This window comes from Ursus arctos, unplaced genomic scaffold (genome assembly GCF_023065955.2).
Source record: "Ursus arctos isolate Adak ecotype North America unplaced genomic scaffold, UrsArc2.0 scaffold_26, whole genome shotgun sequence".
Classification (NCBI taxonomy): Eukaryota; Metazoa; Chordata; class Mammalia; order Carnivora; family Ursidae; genus Ursus; species Ursus arctos.
Genome location: NW_026622941.1, coordinates 30,524,327 through 30,546,955, shown reverse-complemented (window position 1 = coordinate 30,546,955; position 22,629 = coordinate 30,524,327). Strand labels below are relative to the sequence as shown.

The 22,629-nt window shown below is 36.7% G+C and overlaps 1 protein-coding gene across 3 annotated transcripts in view; it reads left to right on the top strand.

Moving 5' to 3' along the window:
- The window catches only part of CPNE8 (copine 8), a 211,950-nt gene that overhangs the window by 146,936 nt on the left and 42,385 nt on the right, over window positions 1-22,629 (top strand). For 2 of the 3 annotated variants that reach the window (XM_026502116.4, XM_044385555.3), the window contains 3 exons: window positions 1,323-1,376; window positions 2,608-2,669; window positions 22,523-22,569. In XM_026502116.4, coding sequence (XP_026357901.1) covers window positions 1,323-1,376; window positions 2,608-2,669; window positions 22,523-22,569 — 163 coding nt within the window. The other variant, XM_044385556.3, reaches the window with a different exon arrangement.

Below are 22,629 nucleotides of genomic sequence, written 5' to 3'. Positions count from 1 at the left end.
TCTGGAGGCGCAGATGGGCATGTCCCCCACTCGGTCCCTTGGGTGGGCTAGATCGCTTCCTGACCATGGTCCGAGGGGCTGGGACTAAATAAATAGAAGGATATTTCGTGATCTCCTGAGGTATAGACAAGAGTATCTCTTGATTTGTCCTTGTGTCAGCAGGACTGTTCACAAACTACAGCTGGAAGGAGCTGAAACTAAGTATTGGGCCCTTTTAGGATTTACACGATTGCAGGCAGGATTGTTTCCTCCTGGGACCCTGGCCCCGTAGGACTGTTGGTTGACTGCATCTGTGAGGGGGCTGGAGCAGAGTACAGAGCCCTTGTGGAATCTCTAAGCTTGCAAACAGCTTTCAGGATCTCTAGGCAGGCAGACAGGAGTGTCTGCTGCTGGTTTGACGTACCTGCGGTCCTTCGGCTTCATTTCAGTAATATGTATTTGCTCTCTGCTCCAGCCACCTTGGGCCAATTACTTTTTCCTCTTTCTAGATGATTATGTTTATCCCTTTTTATTATAGCCTTAGTTTAAATTAATAAAGTTTAGTTCAAATAATACTTGCCATAAATTCTTTTAACTTTCTTTGCCTATCAAAATGCTTCCTTGGTATTTTGAATTGGGATGTGCTGAAGGATTTTCTCTAGACACTTAGGTGTTTTATTTATTCTATTAGATACACAGGTCTTACTCATCTTTACATTCCCTATATTCTTCAGTGTCTTGTACAATATAGGAGTGCAGTAATATTGCCTCATGGAATAAATGGTCAAAGATTAAATCTTACATCTACAGGCCAGAGCTTTACCAATTAGTACATAGCCTCAGTATCTGGTGGAAATTACTACCCCTGACAGCAATAGAGTAACAGAGCCCTATGTATGCACATATTTGGGTGATTTGCTATGTTAGTGTTTTTAACCTAATAAAAAAGTTATGTCTCTTGGCTATACTTTTCTTTGGCGATTTATAGTTCACTACAGAGCAATCATTATTATTTAGGACCTAGGATGTTAAAAGTCTCTCTTACATCAAGAAGATACAGATGAATGAGGGTAATCAATGCATAAAGTGATTGAGAAAAATATTATTGAAAAAATATATTTTTTATAAAGATGGTCACACACACATACACACACACAAAGAAGATGGTCACCAGTACATTTTGTAGAGAGGTTTTGGCTGAAGGACTGTCCAGGAGTCATACTAAAGGCATTTATAAATGAATGGATACATCAGGAGTGAAGGCAGCAGTTTGAACTACACATTTTGTAAAAATTTCCATATAAAACCTAACACAGTGTTAATTGTTTTATCTGCTTTTCAAGGTGGTGAATCCCAAAAAGAAAGGAAAAAAGAAAAAATATACTAATTCGGGAACAGTAAGTCAAATTTTATGTTACTCACTGAGGAGTCAAATAAACGGATAAAAAATGTATAACATTTACACAGACTAGAACGAGAGACTAGGCTCTTTCACTCAGGATTTTAGTATGAAGGAGTGTACTAGAAAATGGAGCGTGCTGTGGGGATGGTTGTAATGGAGACTACCCTATAGAAAGTAGTCACCCGCTTCTGCAGGTTGTCCTCAGGACCGTATGGGCTCTGACGGAAGCTGAAGTTTTCTTATGAAATCCTCATTCAGTGGAATCACACTGGAGAGAATCGAGTAGGTATGAAAACGTTTAGGTGTTAGTAAGAAATACTGTACTCTTTATAGGACGCACTCACCTATTAAATCTCAGGGCCTGAGAAAGTACTTGTTCACAGTGTGTTAAAATTTACACCCTTGTAGGATGCTGGGCTAAAATCAGTACAGGAAGGTACAAAGATGAAAGTATCTTGAAATCGTGAAAAATCTTAAAATCGTCCTATTCCTTTTTTTGGGAATTCAGGTGTACCTTTTTTTTTTTTTTAATTGAAGTGTAACTAACACACAATGTTACAGTTTCAAGGGTACAACATATTGATTTAACAATTCCGTACATTACTCTGCGTTCACCACAATCAGTACAGTGACCAGATGCCTTGACTGTATTACCCATGCTGTACTTTTCATCTCCGTGACATTTCTTCTATGATATACTGAAGATTTTATCGTGAGATTAAATTTTCTTAGGAAAAGCAAAATCTAAGTTCTCTCCAAGCTTCCTTTTGAAGATTTCTGTACTGCAAGACACTTAAAATATTAGATAGCCTTATTACAGGACCATGAGAAAAACAAACATTTCCTCTTAAAAGGCTTAACTCACTGATTCAGATTTTTTAGTTTTAACCATTTTTTAGCTCCTTTCATCTTTCCTTTTATCTAAAATGTGAAGTAACACAGTGTCCTTGTAGACAATTTTCATTCTAGTCTTCAAAGGAAGTAAACTGGTCATAGAAAGGAGGTAGTTAATTTTTTGGGCCCCTTTCATTTGGATCATGTTAAATGTAAGAACAATCAGTCCTGGCAGATTTTAATAAAGAGTAATATTGTTATTGATTTTCAAAATGTGATGTTCCTCTCAATATGAAATATGAGTTCTTCTCTAATACTTAGAATAAAGTCCATCTGGGGTTGTAATTAAGTACTGGTAGATAATTCTACCTTGTTTTTCTTTTACTTTTCAGGTAACCTTGCTCTCTTTTTTGGTAGAAACAGAAGTTTCATTCCTCGATTATATTAAAGGAGGGTAAGTCATTCTCTGAAATAGTTTCCTTGCTTAAACATTTCTTTTAATGTGTGTAGCAAGTGCGACCACTAGGTAATGGGCAGCTGAAATGATCAACTGTATTATAGTTTGATGGCACACCTTTTGCACTTTTGTTACAGACTTAAGGGGATAAACACAAAGAGCTATTACTTTTGGGGAAAATCACAACTTTTCTTTAACCAAGAGAAAAGACTTTATTGTGTTAATAATAGCTGCAGATAAAGCTATTCTGTGCAGTTTTGGAGAATATTTTCAGTTGCCTAACATATGGGACTTTTTATATGCACTTTTCATTATCTTAAAATAGGAGAAAAGCTTGAGGGCTTGTTGTAAATGTATACTTGAGCTCCAGAATGTTAAAGAATGTATCTTGTCATAAAAGCATCATGCAGAAATGGATGGTGTATAGTCATACTGTTGCTTCCTATGCTTCTAGGCAGGAATATATTTCAGAAAACACTTGGTTGTTGTAACCATTCTTGAAATTTTCCAGAGTCCAGACAGAGCCTGTTTTGGTAATACATTTTGAATTCTTACTCCCAAGTAAATAGGGAGGTTTGGGTTTTTTTTTCAATTTTGAAAATTTTTATTTTTAACCTAGTTTTCCCTGTTTTTTCATAACCAAGTGTCCCCAGAAATTGAAAACAGTCATTCATTACTATACCCTCTAAAATGTCCGCATATTCCAATTTATGTGCTATTACCTGTATTTACAATATACAAAAATGGTGAGACATAAATTTGAAATTGTACGTAAATGGTTAGTAATTTCATGACAAATAATAGCAGCCAGAGACAACGCTCATGTAAACCTCTTCCTAATTTAGCAATTTTTTTTCCAATATCAGTTCACTGGTAGAATGTCATGAGGTGGAAGAAAGGGATGAAAGAATGAGGAGGCTAAAGGAACCAAGATAGTTTACCAAAAAACAGAGAGCTTGCCCTTAGTTAAGGAAACAAAAACGAACCCCAAAATGATACTTGCTTAAATGGAGAATCAATGCTACATATGGACATCTTGCAACCTGCCACGTGGCTACACAGACACGGAAGCTACAGTGGTTGTTTCAATAAGGATAAAGGAAAACGTACTAAAGTAGAAAAAATGTTTGCTGTTCAAGAAAAACTTCAGGAGTGAGCCTATGAGCGAGGAAAAAGGAGACAAATCTTTATTTAGGGGTACAAACTGGGGAGAACAACCCAACTCAGTCGATGTGCTTGTCCAAAAAGGGTGACAGGAGATGGTGTTTTTAAAACTTAAAACCACAGCAAAGGAGAAATTTCAGTTGGTATGATTTGCTCAGTGATTAGTTGACCTCTTTTGCTCAGTATTGTGGGTCGGGGGCAATTTTCCAGGTGTCTAAACCTCAAGATGATTATCATGATTCCAGGAAGTGGCTGTTCTTCATTGAACTCCACAAAACGGTGGCAGTTGCAAGATGGAGTCAGAATTGTCAACTGTCCTTTGCTCCTTTTCATTTCTTCTTTCTTTCCTTTTTTTTTTTTTAAAGATTTTATTTATTTATTTATTCGACAGAGATAGAGACAGCCAGTGAGAGAGGGAACACAAGCAGGGGGAGTGGGAGAGGAAGAAGCAGGCTCATAGCAGAAGAGCCTGATGTGGGGCTCGATCCCATAACGCCGGGATCACGCCCTGAGCCGAAGGCAGACGCTTAACTGCTGTGCCACCCAGGCGCCCCTCATTTCTTCTTTCTGATCATTGGTGTATGAAACATCACCATGATCAGTTTTGGTGGGGGAAACTCATTATGGTGAGTCCCTTGTTGCCCAGGTGCTAGGCTGCTGCTTGTGGCCCTTCCCGTCCTTCATAGGGACCTTAAAGGCATGGGGTCGGAGCAGTAGACACAGAAGCTTCAGTCTTCATAGTTAGCTGGGAGCGCAAGAGGAGAAAGAGAGGCACTTCTGGAAATAAGCAAAAAGTATTTTGTATAGCAATCAGATGCTCAATCAGATACTTAATAGTATCATACAGTATTGTAGTCCAGATTGAAGAATGTTTCCTATTTTTTGGGTGACCAACTAAAGGGATTAGATGATGGTAGATAACTTTTAATGTGATTCCAAATTTCATTGACGGTGGGATTGTTGATATTGTGAAGCCAAGAGGCCTGTATGAATTTTTTTTTTTAATTTCTAATTCCACTTTGGAGGAAGTATTTATCCAGATGCAACAAGAGATATTAGCAAGAGCACAGACACCCCCTTATTCTACCAGCCAGTAGTTGAATGTTATTTGATTGTCTAGAACTACTGATGCAAGGGAGTCCAAGGATAATTGTAATTTTTGTAGGGCTGAAGCAGTATTGCAGGATAATTCCTCCAGAACATTTGTTAGATTACACAGGGTGGCTTTATGATAAGCAAATCTTCCCCAAGGGGCCAACATGCCTATGGCCAGACCAGTTCTAACAATTATTATACCTTAAGCCCTTTGGGTTCTGTGAGAGGCAGTGGACCTTGTGGGTAGGATAGACCAATTGGGTTACATGAATCCTAGGGTGCATTGTACAGTGAGTGACCCAGGAATTGTTAAATGCATTTGAAGACTAAGGTTTGGTTAGTTACTCTTCCTTAAGGGTTGCCCATGTAGGAAACATAATTAAGAGGGCTGCTACTGATAAATATATATATACTTCAGAAGCACACCAAGATTCAGTTGCTCTTGTCTTATCATTCAGAGTGATGCTATTGATGATGGGAAAGGAAGAGTTGGTACAGAGGGAAGATAGGGGTCCTGCAACATAAGGTTTATTGAGATCACAGTAAGGATAGAATCTGGGGGGCACCTGGGTGGCTCAGTTCCTTAAGCGTTCAACTCTTGGTTTTACCTCTGGCCCTGGTCTCAGAGTCCTGAGATAGAGCTCCATATTGGGCTCTGTGCTGGGCGTGGAGCCTACTTAAGAGTCTCTCTCTCCCTCTGCCCCTCCCCCCACTCTCTCTCTCTCTCTCAAATAAATAAGTCTTTTTTTTTTTTTTAAAGGATAGAATTTGGGATTAGTTTGATCATAGCAAAACCTCTTACACAAATATTACTTTGATGGGACTTTCTATATATCTTTCTCCAGGAAATCACTGGACCTAAGCATTGGTAGTAAGTTTCATCATTTGTCTTCTGTTCTTGATGACCTGGCAGAGGGCAGTAGCATTAGGGTATGTGGATGAACTAGAATTACAGCTGGATAGATGATAGTGATCAGTTAATGCAAAAGTGAGATTTACACTGTAGAAACCAGACTAGGTCTCAGGTGGACATATCTGATGAAAAGAGAAATTGTGCACAGGAGTAACTTCAAAACAAGGAAAGGAGGTTAAAGCAAATGGGGTTAGGGCACCTTTGAGGGAGTGGGGAGGAGCAATTGGATTTGACCAGGGGCATTGTGCATGATCTTAATGATCTTAATCTGTGGGGCAATCTTATTGAACTGAGGGGAGTTAAGAGGGAGTATTTTGTATTTGGTTGAAATGTCACGTGGGTTTTGACATACCCAGCAATTTTTTAGGGGAATCCCCTGGTCGGTGGTTTGGGACAGCTTGACAATGGAGTTAGTATTCCAATCAGAGGGGGTTCCATCTTTGATAGAAGGTAGTAATAAAGGTATTGTTAACTGGCTTTTCATCTTGAATTTGTATAGGAGTTGAGAACAAAGGGTAGGGACCATAGGGTGTCAAGTCTTACTAAAGCCTAAGGGTCATTAAGGAAGTCTGCCTTTAAGAAGTCAAACCAAGGAGGAGCGCCTGGGTGGCTCAGTCATTAAGCGTCTGCCTTCGGCTCAGGGCGTGATCCTGGAGTTCTGGGATGACCCCCAGGTCAAGCTCTTCCGCTGGGAGCTGCTTCTTCCTCTCCCACTCCCCCTGCTTGTGTTCCCTCTCTTGCTGCTGTCTCTCTCTGTCAAATGAATAAATAAAATCTTTAAAAAAAAAAAAAAAACCTCAAACCAAGGAGGCGGCCAAAGGTCATAAATGACCTCACCAGTCTGGGGTGGGTGAAATAGAATCATGGTAAAAATGGGAAAAAAGGGGAAAAAAATAAGAATTAAAGTAAAAGTAGTGTTCTGGCTTGGGCCTGGATTTTGGGTATCAGCTGTTTCATTGGATATTGTCTGCTTAAATTCTGGATCTTGGGATATCCTCTGAAATTGGAGTGACTCTCCAATCATTTTTAGGATTTGGAGCCCTTTTTAAATGAGAAATGTGAATCCATGAGTCAGCCCCTTGTAGCTTTGCTACACATGAGTTGTTTAGCAATACCTGATCAGGTCCTTTCTATTTTGGCTGTAAAGAATCTTAAAGTTGATATCTCTTCAAGTATACTAGATCGCCAGGCTTAAGGTCATGAGTATTTTCTTTGTCTCCAAGGAGCATTCTGTAAAGTGAATCTTTAACAAGTTTGGCCTTTTCATATATATTCTGCACAAGTCCCTTACGGTGCTGGAGAATTCTTGTAACAAAGTGGAGGGCAAGTGACCCTCAATTAGTTTCATAGAATACCCAGTGATGATTTTGAATGGAGACAATTGAGCCTTGCCAGTATGGGTAGATTTTAGATTTTAAAAGGACAAGAGGCAATGCTTTGGGCCAGGGTAGACCAAAGGCAGTAGTTAGTTTGGCCAATTGAGTTTGGATTATGCCATTAGTGTGTTTAACTAATCTTGAGGATTGAAGATGATAGGTGCAATGAAAATATTAAAAGATGGATTAAATTTTGCAGATCTCTTGGACAATTTGACTAGGAAAATGGGTTCTTTGATAACTGTGTAGCTGTTGAGGAATACTCCAATTAGGAGTGATTTTTTCCTAATAGGTTTTTGACCACTGCTTTAGCTGTTGCTTGCCTGCAAGGAAATGTCTTGATCCAGTGAGAAAACATACAGATCATTACCAATAAATATTTACATTTGGTAAATGGGGGAAGCTGATGGAATCAATTTGCCAGATGTCAGAAGGCCTGTTGGGAAGAGGAAATTGACCTAAGGCAGTGAGATATGGTTTTGCAGGATTGTGCAAGGGGCAAATCGTACATTTTTGAAATATTTGTTGGGCAACAGTTGGAGTTGGCTTCTACTAGTACTGTTGTGCCCTTTGGACCATTTTATGTGTGCTCCAATGTGTCATGTCATGGATAAATTTAAATAGAGCTCTTGGGTTTCTGTTTGGTAGTACAGGTTTGTTATTTGGTCCTACCCAAAGGTTGTCTCGGAGAAGTCCTTCTAGGAGCCTCATTTCATCCATTTCCCCCTTACATCCTCAGTCTTATTATGTTATTAATTTAGGGTTAAGGGAATGCAGGTCATACAGATGGACGTTTGTGAATCAGAGGTTTGAAGTGCCACATTTTTGGTGGCCTGGTCAGCATGATTGCCCTTATAGCTTCAGGGATATCAAGTTTGGATTGAGCTTGAATTTTTTAATAGCTAACCCAAAGGGTAAGAGAATGGTATCAGACAGTTTTAACATATAAGTTTTGTTTTTGTGGATTGTCCAGAGGATGTTGGAAACCCTCTGTTTCCAGAGCATACCAAAATCACGGGCAACCCCAAAAGCATATATGCCATCTATAGCCTTATTTATTGCCAATTGCCATACACTTGTTAGAGTATGTAATTCAGCTTATTGGGCCTAACCAGCCAAGAGCAAGGAGCCTGCTTTGAACATTTTTTCAGTGGATACTACAGAGTATCCTGCACTGTATTTTCCTTGATCATTTTAATGTAACATCCATCAATAAACCTGGTAAAGTGATGGGGAGCTTGATCTCACAACCTAGGGATCATGAGCTGAGCCAAAATCAAGAGTCGGATGCTTAATAGGTGCCCTGCAAATGTAGTAATGTTTTGATGCGAGTCTATATGTAAAGGACATTTTCAGAATCTGTTGCCAATAAATCACTTTTATTGGTTGTACACATTCTCCTTTTGAGGATTCTTAGGGCTAATTAAAACAAATGGGTTTTCTACAATATCTAGAGCAATGATGGTCTTGATTATATCATACTTCCATATTTTTCTGCTGCTTACAACCTCCAAGATTTTTTTTTAATCTTACACACTTCGTACTTACAGTACTCCCTATGCTGGAAGCAATACTAGTGACCTTTTTCTGTCAGAAGTCTGTATATAAATGGATCCCCAACCTATGAGGTATACTTTGTCTAATCCTGTCTTCCTGAGACTTTAATAAGAACCCATTTTTCACTTATACTACATAATTAACCTAACTGGACTTAATATGAATTTTTATATGAACACATTATCTAAACAGAACATAAGAATATTATTTACCTATAATACATTATCTTTATATGAAGGTGTATATAATAAATGTATTATCTTTTAAATATAATGCAATTATACATTCACCTATTATCATTATTTGTACTATGTATACTATAGAGTTATTAATATACTGTTTCTTTTGATAATGACATGCAAATTGACAGACAAAAATAATTATTGTATTCTGTATGTGTATTTATGTGTCTTTGCTCTTAACGACTTGTTAAGCAATTGAGCAAAGAATTTAAATTCTGATTTTTATTAATGATATCGTGAGGTGGCTTTATCGTGATAATCCTCATGCTATATAATGACAGGCAAATAAGTTCATAGACCTAAATTTCAGTTTCCTGTAGTTCACATGAGTCTCTGTAGTTCTACAGTGTACCTGAAAAATGATGTCATTCAACTACATTTTCCAACTCTTTCATGGCCTTAATAATACTTATTTTCCACCATTCTGAAGTTACTGTTTATTCTTACAAAAGATTTACTCTAACCTATCAATGTACTATACAGTGTATTTGCACATAATAATAATAGTTAACATCTTCTGACCATTTACATGTCAGGTCCTGAGCTAACTGCCTCATGGGAATTAACTTTACCCATCTCTCCATCGGCGTCTTTCCCTTTATGCTCACCCACTTTCTCCTCCTTTCTGTCATGAGTAATATTTTCATTGATAAGTTTCTCTTTTTCCAAAAACAATTAAAAAGAAGCTCATTTAGTTAACTTCTAGTCTTTCTGTGTCTAATATTTACCATCTAGCTGTTGCCAGTCAAAAATACAGTTTTAAAAAAACTACAGTAATTTATGTAGCCCAACAGAAAGTGATGCCTTGGCATACAGAGTATCTAAGAACTTCATTATTGGATATTTATGAAGATTTAAACTTTAATTAATTGTGAGTTATGGAAATTGATCTGGATATTTACTTCATAGGATACTTGATGGGTTCTGATTAAAAAAATGAAGAGTAAAGTTTCATGTTCCTATCTTTCTTAAAAATCTCTATTGCTGGGGTGCCTGGGTGGCACAGCGGTTAAGTATCTGCCTTCGGCTCAGGGCGTGATCCTGGTGTTATGGGATCGAGTCCCACATCAGGCTCCTCTGCTGGGAGCCTGCTTCTTCCTCTCCCACTCCCCCTGGTTGTGTTCCCTCTCTCGCTGGCTGTCTCTCTCTCTGTCAAATAAATAAATAAAATCTTTAAAAAAAAAATCTCTATTGCTATAAAAATAACAAATTATAGCAATTTGAAAGGAAAACATGAATATAAAAACCAAGGTGGAAGTGTAGCTACGAACACTTAATCCAAATATTTCAGTGCATTATTTTTATTTTTCTTGATAGATTTTCTGTCGATTTTTTTTTCACCTGTTTAGACATTGTAACATTTTGGGCTTTCTGCCCTTGCTATTAAGAAATCTCAACCTCCAAGTAGATAAATGCACTACAGTGATGGCAAATCATATAAAAAGCAGACACACAATTATACAAAATTTCTGAATAATAGCAAAACAGAATATAATGAGCTGCACTCATTTCAAATTAGAATTAATTGTAATAATTGACAATTAATTATGTACAGTTTCAATAAATGGCTACTGACTCTTGTGAACAACATCAATCAGAATCCCTGGTCTCTTACAACTTAAAAAATTCTGGAAACTGTTAAACACCTTGATTTTGATTATATTTTGTATTCTTCATTGTTATTTTTTTTCAAAAGTAATAAAATACTTTTATCTTATTTTATTAGTGTTTTATATTCACATTTGAGGGAAAGAAGTAGTATGTCTCTCAAATTTTAAACATAAAAATCTTTGTGTTTCACATTATAAATATAAAATGTGAAGTGCTAAAAAGAAAAGTTAGGCAAAGTGAATATAATTTATGAAACTAGATCCTCTGTAATCGTACCTTGTAGAGATAATCATAGTTACATGTTTGTTTATTCTGAAACACACAATTATTTTTTGCAACATTGGGATCACACTGTGAACAATGTTCTATAATGTATATTTTGCTCATTAAATATATTATGTATATATATTTCCATATCAGTACTTATGTACCTACCTTATTTTAACAGTTTTCCATTGTATGCATGTACATAATTTAGGTTAAAAATTTTCTGTGAGATACCCTTTAGTTGCATCCGTTTTACATGCCTATTATAAACAAGGCTGCAATAGTAAAACCCTGGTGCGTGCTTTTAATGCGTGTCATTGAGCATGTCTACAGGGTCATTTCCCAGCAATAATGTTGTTGGATGAAATGGTAGGTGTATTTTATAATTTATTGCCAAAAGGGTATTAATAATAATTTACACTTCTCCAACACTTTCATTTGTATATGAAAGTTTACTGTCCTTACCTTACTAAATAGTGCCCCTCCTTTATTTTTTCTAATTTAATAAATGGTATAAGTCATTGTTGTCAGTTTTTATCTGTGAAACCTCTGCTTATTAGCTATTGTGATCTTTTATGAAAGCTTGTGTCTTTGGAAACCTAGGTTTCAGAAACTTTTTTTTTTTTTTTTTTTTTTTTTGCTTTTCTTCTGCTCCTTCTTCCCTTAGTTCCACTTAAAAGAATTGAGTATTTTTAACTAAGGACAGAAGACAGAAAGATAGCTGGCAGCTACATCCTTTAAGTGTGGTCAGCACTTCAACTAAACTTCCGCAATATTCACATCTTGGTCTTTGATAGAACTCCTCATCAGCACATATCTAATGAGACTCTTCTTAATTTAGCCATCAGTTCTTGCCTTTTGTCCTGTGATTACGCTGGAGAAGAACAATGAAATAAGCTGGCACTTTGGGCTGCAGTCAACCAAGCAACCCAACATAGTATTTTGGAGGTCATATTAGTACATTTGAAGATTTATGGGATTATCAAGGTTAGTTTTTTTTATTAAAGAGATGCTTTACCATATTTCTAAATAAGTATGATATTTCAGAAGTGATAGGAGCAAAGTGTTCAGTTCCATTTTGTCTTTATAACACATTGTAGTAACTACGCACTTTTAAATTAAAATACTAAGATATCAGTATTTGTTACCAGCGTTTGTGAATTGTTTCATTGCTAACTTGGGTTGCTGATTTAGGTGGCATCCATTCAGGGACCTGTTCACCTTATCCTTTCGAATCTAGGAGAAGCTATTGTTAACTTATGGTCATGCTGAACCTGAGCTGACTTAGGTAGAGGTCTTCAGAAAAGGTAAAGGGCGCCTGGGTGGCTCTATCGTTAAGCGTCTGCCTTCGGCTCAGGTCATGATCCCAGCGTTCTGGGATTGAGCCCCGCATCGAGCTCCCTGCTTAGTGGGAAGCCTGCTTCTCCCTCTCCCGCTCCCCCTGCTTGTGTCCCCTCTCTCGCCGTGTCTCTCTCTGTCAAATAAATAAATAAAATCTTTAAAAACGAAACGAACAAACAAAAAGGTAAAAAAAAATCAACATATAAGGTATAAAGTATGAGTAGCCATCGGTACTCTGGGCTAACTCTGGGCTTTCCAAAAGAAAGTTAGTTGAGATTTTCCTGCAGTCATTTTGTAAAACATTTCCCTTACATCTCGGATGTGTGGGAGCATGAGAAAAGAAAAAGGGGGCAAACAGGTGACTGATGTGGAATAGGCAGGACTAACAGCTTGTGATTAAACTCTTAGAAAGAAATTCTTGAATTGCCTTTAAAATTTCATCGCTCTTCTTGGTTCAGCTCACAAAAAAATAATTCAATAGAAAATTATAAAAATGTTGTTATTTGTTTTCCCATGAATCCAAGTAGAATTTATGCAGAGTTAAGAATGAACACATTTAAATACTAAACAAAATTGTCCTTTAATATCTCCCCGTTCAAAGGAATTATAGACCTAATTTTTAGTACTGGATATTCTAGGCTTCCATTACTTCAGTTGTTATTGATGTAGCTATTTACATGAAAATATAACCCTGATTGTTCATGAAACTGTATTGTTAGCTTGTTACTTTTCATTCACAGTCTCAGTTGCTAAAACACTCTGTTTAGCTGCAATCATCAGGTTTATAGATTCAGGTATACAGTGAGCAGAAGAGACAGATGCATTTTAAATCAGCCAAGCTCTAATTTTTATGCAAATATTCTCTGAAATAAAAATCTAATTTTTAAGACTTTTTTTTGGTTAAGCAGTACCGTGCTTTCCCGGGAGCATAAGATTATATTTTATGACTTGAAGTCATAAAGAGCTTTATTTTCTAAATAGAAGAATAATATCTACAAAAGATGTCTCACTGTAGAGTAATAAAAACTGTCCCTTCTGTATTGTTGACCCTGGGGTCATTTTTCAAAATTATACTCTGTACATTTATCCCAGTGGTTATGTTATTTGTTGGCTTATTAAGAAATAATTTTAAATGTTTAAAGTCTGATATAATTGAGAACTAAAGAGATTTACTCAGTAACCTTTAATCTATACCTGATAACTATTGAATATCCGATAACTGTTAATAAGAACAATGTCGGATTCATATAAAGTCACAGACTGTTCTGAAATCTACAATTCTGCTTTAGAGTAGCATTATCATTATTATCATTATTATTATCTGTAAAGTGGGTTTTTTGACTTCTACAGATTTGTAAAATATGTATTTCTATATTTTCAATGGCTCTATATACTATAAGTATCTCAGGGCAGAATCATAAATGTCACTTTGGTTAAGTCCTCTGTGTGTCTTAAGTCTTCATGAAACTCTTCACTCCACCACTAACATGACCATGAACAAATACCTGTAAAGTTTTGCACATCTCTTTGACTGACAGATGAAGGGGGAGACAGATCACACGTTCTGCAGACTGAGTCCCTCCAAGTTACCAGAATTTCATGTTGGCATGGACCCTAGTCCCTGCTTTTATCAGACTACTGAATGTATTAGAAACTTGCAGGACTACAGACTGTCTTTTTCTTCCTCTGAAGAAAGCCCGAACTCTCATCGAACTGATTCCAATGAGCTACAGAAGTCTCTACCACTTACATTAAGTGGTTGCCAGTTTCGTAGGTATCATATTCATTTGTCCTTTTATATGACTTGTTTTCTCAAAGAGACTGGCAATTTTTTAAATTATTTTTATAGAGTTGATCACCAAGTAGCCAATGAATAAATCCAGATTGATGAGAAAGCCATTTTAAACCTGACTTTCTACCCTTTTCCCCAAATCTCTTAGCATAATGAAACATTATGACAAATAGGACTTTTAAACAAAGAATGTGACAATTCTTTGAATTAGGTAATATACCTTTCTGTCTCTCTCAGAATTTATCATCTTGTGACATTTCCTCTTTCTATAATGCATACTGCAATCACCAAATAAAACAGATGAACCACGTTTTCTGGGATAAGAAAAAATGCTTTTATGTGGCCTCTGCCAGAAATTATCTCCATTTAACTCATATCTGGGTTTGCAGTGACGTGGAGGAAAGACAAAATCAAGATTAGAAGCACGGGACTGGGGGTGCCTGGGTGGCTCAGTTGGTTGTGTCTGCCTTCCGCTCAGGTCATGGTCCCAGGGTCCTGGGATCGAGTCCCCCCACCCCCTTGCAGGGCAGCCTCACTGCTCAGCAGGAAGTCTGCTTCTCCCTCTGCCTCTGCCCCTCCCTCCACTGGAGCGCGTGTACTCCCTCTCTCTTTTCCTCTCTCTCAAGTAAATAAATAAAATCTTAAAAAAAAAAAAAGAAGCATGGGACTGTTTGTTTCCCTCACATCTAATAAGCGAGATGCTCAGTGGACAAGTTCTGGGAAATTAATAGGTAAATATTTGGCCAAAGGCAAGTCAATTGCAAAGATGCAGTTGCTGGTAAGTTAGGCAATGCATAGCAGTGACCAAGAATTTGGGTTCTGGCACGAACTGCCTAGTTCAAATCCTAGATCCGCCTCTTGTTATCATAACCTGTTTCCATTTATATAAAATAGGAATAAAGCTAATAGTGCCTATCTCATGGAGTGACTATGTGGATTAAATGAGTTAATCCTCAATAAATGCTAGCTACTACTTTTCTGAATAATTTGAATTTGTTTAAAATTCCAGTATGTCTTATCTCATTTGATCTTCATAATATTGTTGGTGATATTTGTCCTAGTTATCAGAGACATGGAGAGAAAAAAGATACATTCAAATTTACAAAGTCAATAAATGTAATTTTTTTATAGTTCACTTCTTTTTGGAGGAATGCCGAGACATTTCTTCCATTCCAATCTCCACCCAAACTCTTGACCCTGATTCTACAACTTGTATGAAATTATAGATAAAAAGTTTATATTCCACTTAAAAGAAGTAAGAAGTCTTTAAGGGGGGAAAACAGAAAGAGTTACCTACCTCTTAAAAGCTCTTTTGAAAGGCTAAAGTGGGCTTCTTGATACTGCTTATTTTAAGGGTGAGTTGAATATCAGTAATTCCTGTTATCAACAAGTTCCATAAGGATTTCTTTCCCTTAAAAATACTTGAAGCGAGTGCAATGATGTTGTAAAATATTTGCCTTACTTTTATAAAATTGGTGGCTTTATATTGGATGGGTTGCCTCGGGGAGCACATCTTTCCAAACATGCAATACTGTAAGGGTTTGTTTGTTTGTTTTTTTCCTAATCTAATTTCTTTTTTTTTTTTTTTTTTTTAAAGATTTTATTTATTTATTCGACAGAGATAGAGACAGCCAGCGAGAGAGGGAACACAAGTAGGGGGAGTGGGAGAGGAAGAAGCAGGCTCATAGCAGAGCCTGATGTGGGACTCGATCCCGTAACGCCGGGATCACGCCCTGAGCCGAAGGCAGACGCTTAACCGCTGTGCCACCCAGGCGCCCCTCCTAATCTAATTTCTTATTTGAAAACCGAATATACACGTCTAGGATTTTTTATAGGGTTTCTTGTTGTGGCACCCAAGTGTTTTGCATTCATCAAATCAGTGGAGAGCTAAACCCTGCAGCGCTGAATGGGGCTAAATCTAATAAAAGCAAAGCCATTCTGCCTTCTATAAATATATTCACAGAGAGTATTGTCATATATAAACTAAACTTGCCTAAACTAAGATTTAGAAAGGAAACTTTTAGAAATATTAAGACTCTTGAGCTTTGTTCTGGTTGATGCGTTCTGCTAATTTTTATGCATGTTTAAATGCATGCTTGAAAAAGCTACACATGTCCAGTTGCATCTTTTTACGTGTGGTTTCATTAACCGCTTATGTTCTCAGATGATTTTTTTCAGAGCCATTTCAGAGTCCAAGAAAACTGCGTGTAGGCTTCATCATCAGAACTAGCACTAATTTAGCCCAAATATTGACAATCTGTTTTGTATCAGGCAGTTTCTTAGTTATGTTTTATGAGCAGAGTGTGCATTTCCAACCTCTCTATCTCTGAAATAGTTTCTCTCTGGTGGGCAATTAGACCTGGTGGGCAGGTCGTGGTAGAGCAGGAGAGTTTATCACTTACATTGCTTAGAATTGCTGGTTTAGGGTTCTAATAAAATGTTGACTGAGTATTAGAAGATTGCATTACTGGTTTTAAGTCATCTAGAGACAGCGCACTTCCTACTGCCTACACCGGTTGGGAGTTTATTACCCCATCCTTGATACACCACTGACCAGCACTAGGGGAGGAATTAATGAAAGAGAAATGCATGTTCGTGTTAAGAGTGAACTGTCTCTTCTGACCCAACAGAGGAAGGGATTAATATGAACCAGGAGAGGATGATGTGGATTGCTCAGGGGATTTGTCCTCCAGCGCTTTGGGGTTTTATTTGTATTAATTAGAGGACTTCTTCAATGTAGCGATTACCTGTTTATCGTTTGAGAAAACCAGGGCTTAGAGACTTGGAAATTTTGCAGAGGAGTCAACTAGCTAGCTAGTTGTGATTCTGGGTTTCCGACTCCAGTCTATGGTTCAGAAGTTCAGAATCTTTCTGCTAGGGATGATTAGCTCTTCACCATCTGCCTCACTTTAAATGGGATTGTTCGTTGCTGCTTGCATTTTGTTTGTTTGGGGCGATGGTTTATTTGTTTATTTTGATTATGTCACTTGTAAGGTATTTTCTAAACCAGTGATTTGAAAAAAGCATGGCCACCTTGCATACCTTTCTTGATAAGATGCTCTTGAACTACAAGGCCTTGTGAAGTTGTATTTTGGAACATTCATACTGTGTTAAAAAAAAAAATACTGAAATCAGTCTTCAAAGTCCAGAGAAGGCACAAAGGTTTGGTAATTGATGCAACCTAGGTTTAGTAAGGACCAAGAATATTAGTGTAAATAGTTGAAGAACCACATTGTTGTTCTCATTACCTTTTATTCTGACTTTCGACATTTCACTGAGCTATCAGAAATCCAGACTGTTTGGAAGGATAGAAAAGAAAACAAGGCAGGGGTCAAAGCTTACAATTATTTCATGCCAAGGGATTTTGTTTGAGTAAGTACCCAGATAACACCTCTAAGAAGGTGAGATCATTTATGCTGCAGTTTTGGGTTGGGCAGGTTGAGACTTTAGCCACTGGTGTGAAAGGAAGGAAATCGGACATGGGAGGGTTAGGTTCTCACAAATAACCTGAAACACTTGTAGTTCCAGAAATTTGATAAGCACCGCGCACTTCAGTTTTCAAAGAAGTGCACTCCAGTTTTCAAAGAAGTATGCTAACTCAGATCCCAAAAAGCTAGCATCAATAATGGTGATAACAAGTATAACAAGTGCTTATTGAGTGCCTACTAAAGGACAGGTGCTTGTCCTCAAAACAACAATCCAAGGAAGGTTTTATTATCCTAAACTTATTATAAAGGAGCTGCGGGGAGGTTCAGTAGCTTTTCCAAGATCACGTTGCAAGTAGGTGAAAGTGTTTATATTTGGATCTGCATTTGTGTATCTCAAAGCTTGCCATCATTCTAGATCTCACTTGCAGTTAAGGGCAGTTAATCCTGTGAGTAGTTTATGACCGTGGGAAGCAGGAATTTTGAAGATGCAGCAAAATCTGGAAGGAGGCGGTTGTCTTTGTTGTCATTTAGGTTGTTGAAGTACCTTTAAGAGAAAGAGGAAAGGTAAGAAAGGAATGGGTTTACGATTTGGCCCAATGTGAGCTAGGGGTAGGAAAGACCCCAGCTAGGGGTAGCTGGATAATGGTGCCTGAGGCAAGTGAACCAGGGATTCAGGGTAGATTCCAGAGCCAAAGTGAGAACAAGACTGCATGTCAGTATCTCAAGGAAGAAGCGTAGTCTTGGTGCCGGTATGGCAAGAATAAGAGGAATCTTAGAGCTAAGTGGGGCATCTCAATTTCATTTAAAGGTTCTAAATTCCAACAGCTAGTGGATCTGAACCTGAGTTTGTCAAGATTGATTTAAAGAAGGATGGCTGACAGTTCATCTCTCATACTGATAATGTTCAGTTTGTGCAGCTGAACAGAATTTGAAATTGGGAAGAAAGCAAAATAGTCCTTCTGCACACCCCCATCACAGTTGTTAGTTTTGAATAATTAATTCATAATGACAGCCAGAGAGACGTTGTCTAAGATGGGATTGCTCTGTGTGTGTGTATGTGTGTGTGTGTGTGCACATGTGTGTGTGCGGATACGCAGCCGTAAGTGTAGTGTTCTCTGACATACACATATAAACTTGTTTTCTATGGATCTTTGCTGTGCTAGTTAAATCTTCCATCTTGACATTTTATTTGTCGTTTACAGCTTTTGGAAAGGTGGCAGAGTAAAATAAGGACATTTTCCAACTATATATTTTAGCAGTACTAGGACATATGCATTGGGAAGTCTCATGAGACGTTACTACTAACTCATGAAATTTGGCAGGCGTGCCTTTTTATACTCGAAAATATAATACTCCTATCTGGGTTTCCTGAAATTCTGCTCCTTCTTGTCTGCTTCTAAAATGCAAAATGACAACTAAAGTAACACTTCCTAAGCAGAATGTTTCAAGGATTTATATGTGATCATTTTATGAATATTCTGCCAGGAGTCATCTCGTGTGAATTCAGATTTTTTACTTTGATGCGTGATTGATTTTTTTTCTTCTAACATTAGGCTTCATGCAATATTAAAGAATGAAAAAGGGTAACAGGATTACCAATGAAGATGTTTGGTTTGGTTTACTTTTATGACACAAATCATTTATCAAAGTCTACAAGAAATCTGTCTTATAGCCTTGAGTTATAGTATTGCTAGCAACTTTCTTTAAAACTTGTATTAGTGGGGCGCCTGGGTGGCTCAGTCAGTTAAGCATTGACTCCTGATTTCGGCTCAGGTCGTGAGCTCAGGGTTGTGAGATCAAGCCCCATGTGGGGCTCTGCACTGGGTGTGGAGTCTGCTTAAGATTCTCTCTCTGCCCCACCCTCCTCCCCACCCCTGCTTGTGCACACTCTCTCAAAAAACAACAACAACAACAGCAAACAAAAAGCTTGTGTGTTAATATTTTTAAAATAACGTAGAATGTGACACTTGGTATAGCAAGTATACATTATAATATGAATGGAAACTTGGGAATCATGGGAATGAATAAGCTGTTACCCACAGTAGATGCACGGTTGAGTTTTAGGTTACGCTATTGATTATGAATTCAATGGTAAACTACTGTGCTATTTTTGTCATTGCTTATAACAGTAGAAAACTGGGATTATAAGCCCTAGAGGTTCAAGGATAGTTTTTGGTTTTTGGTTTGCTCCTGTTTTCTTAACACAGTGCTTGGCAATCAGAAGATGCTCAATAAATGTTGAACTGTAATTTTTTAAATTACATTTTTGTAATTTTGTATAAATTACAATTTTGTAATTTGGGAAAAACCCAAATGGTATGATACGAGACTCTTTCTTTTTTCCTTCCTTCTTTCCTTCCTTCCTTCTTTTTCCCTTTTTTTAAATTTTCTCTTCTTTTTTTTTAACCCTTCATGATTTTTTTGGCACCTAATCCACTTGCTTTTGTAATTTAGTTTATTTAGCTAGCTAGACATTTTGTTAGCTAGAGGTTTCAGTAAGGCAGTTTAATAATAAATATCTCCTTTTTTTTCCCCTTATGTACAGTGTAGTTCTTTAGTTGGTAGCCATGCCTTTTCCTTATAGTTTTGCTGGGCAGAACTTTGGCTTTGAAAGGACCATTGTATCTCTGATCATTGAAATATTTAACCTGCAACTAATGTTTCTAAGAAGTTGGTGGTTATGCTACACATATTGGACTATCCTGGAGAACATATTAGAAGCAATCATAAAATGAATGCATTCATTCACCTGATAAATACAGTGAGGTTCCAATATTGGCAAAGCATTGTGCAGACCCTGTTGTAAGAGACAGTTGATTCAAGACAAGCTATCTATCCCTCCAACCTAAGGGAGATTGAACCGAAGACTCAATTCCTAAATTGGCCTTTGTAATGTGCTAAAACATATGTTCTTAAAGCTCGGAGTTTTCATTTTTAAAGAGGTGTAATTTGGAAAAAATAATAGGAAAAGGCATTTGTACTGATAATTTTATGATTTATATATTTAACAACATACTAGATACAAGGGCTAATTTGCCCAAGCACAAGAATGTGCCCTGGCATTCTTATCATTAAGGATATTTGTATAGTATCATTTTTATGTTTGTGACATAATAATTACTATCTTTTATTATGTTATTATAGTCAAGCAGTTTACAAATATTTAACAGTAGAAATAGAGTAGAGTAGTATGGAGTTTCTCAATATGGTCTTTGAGGTTAGATGTGAATTCAAATTCAATACTGGCATTTGTTACTCATGTTAAAAGTTATTAAGTTTTGTGAGCGTAGATTTCCTTGTCTATAAAAGGAGAATAATAGTATCTTTTAAAAAATTATTATGAAGTTAGTTGATAAAAGCTATGTAAAAGCACATTTTATATGCTTATAATACATTATATATAATGTGTTACATATATAAATATATAGAGATAGATACAATATTTCATTTAGTTTTTCTGTTACTTCTTGTTATTATTGTGTACAGGCATCTGACCTCGAGAATTTTGAAATTGACTAATGTCAGCAACTGAGTTGCTAGAATTCAAACCCTGTGCTTTCAGATTCAAAAGCTGTACCCTTTCTGATACACCTTACTACCCTGTGTCACAGTTACCTCTGTCCTTAGCAGTAGAATGACGAAGCAACGTGCCAATGGTGACTGTTCCTTTCAATTCCTCAAAGGGATTTATTATCTCAAAGTGTTCTCCCAAATGTCTCATTATATTCTTTTTCGAAAAGTTTTTAACTCCTTTTGGTTCATACTCGTTAGTGGTATGCTCCAAATTAGCCTATATTCCTAGCCTATAAACCTAATTTCTACTGTGAGGAAAAAATTACCTTATAGCTATAAAGAGAACCTATATTAGTTTTTATTAAGTGTAAAGCACAAAAGCTTGCTCATTCCTGAGGAAAAAAAAAAAAAAAGTGTGAATTTGTTTCAATACCTGAATAGTATTTAGGGATTTTAAAACTGAATTTTTAGAAACAGAAGGAAATATTACTATAAGTTGTACTAAGAGAACTACAAGGGACCCTATGCTGTAGGACCCATCATTGTCATCGTCATCATCAACACCATTGAAACAGCAGTTCCAGGCTTTGAAGTGTTAAGTAAGTCGTGTAATGTGCCAGAAGTAATTTGTTTCTAAAGATAAGGTGATTTATGGTATTCATGTTTTCAAATGACTTACTTTTTAAATTATTTTTTAAATTAGGTGTCATTGCAGGTTATCCCAGTAATCATATTATTGTTGCTTATTTGTAGTTTTTTGCTTTCTTTGGTAAGAAAGAGGTGGAATTACATATAAGAGTAGGAGATGTATCCAAATGAGTGAATTTTTTATGCAAATGTCACCTCTTTGGTTTCTGTCAGAACATAAAAAAAGAAGATAAGAGAGCTAACCCAGTAAAAATAATTTTGGGTAACTACCATGTGCTGAAAATTTATGTTATATATGACCAATATCATCTATATAAATATTTATCTGTCTGTAAATTCACACACACAGGAATGCTGTGAGTACTGACGAATAGATCAGTACCTGAAATACTTCATTTCTAAAGAAAGCAGAAGAAAATCCTGTGTGTTCAGGTTTGTGAAAAGAATTAGTTTAAGGAATGATATTATTAGAGATGATTTTAGCTGTGCCACACTTCTGAGGGTATAATGATTCAACAATGACTACAGAATGGTTTTAAAGCAGATTGGTAGTAAATGCTGATATTGGAGACTGGCAGATCATTATTTGCAGTTTGACTTCTTTATTATGAGTCCCTCACTTAGTTATTGTGTTCCCAAATAGGAGCTATTTTTATTCCTGAGCTATTTAGATTCCAAAATCTAAAATAATTCTTATTTTACAATTGTATGATTGTAAAGGTCTTTTGCCCGGTTTTTACCTTTTAAAACTGCCTATCCTGATGCTATCCAGTGTATACTGAATATCCCTGCTGAAAATAACATTTAGGAAATTTAATGATGTTAAAAAAACTTGATGACACAAATGGAAATCAAGCTGTTTTCTGTGAGATTATTAATTATTCTTATTTACTTGTATTCTAGAACGCAAATCAATTTCACAGTGGCTATTGATTTTACAGCATCAAATGGTGAGTATTATGACTGTCGCTGGTATAAAATATCAGCAATTAATTGAAATATAAAGATTT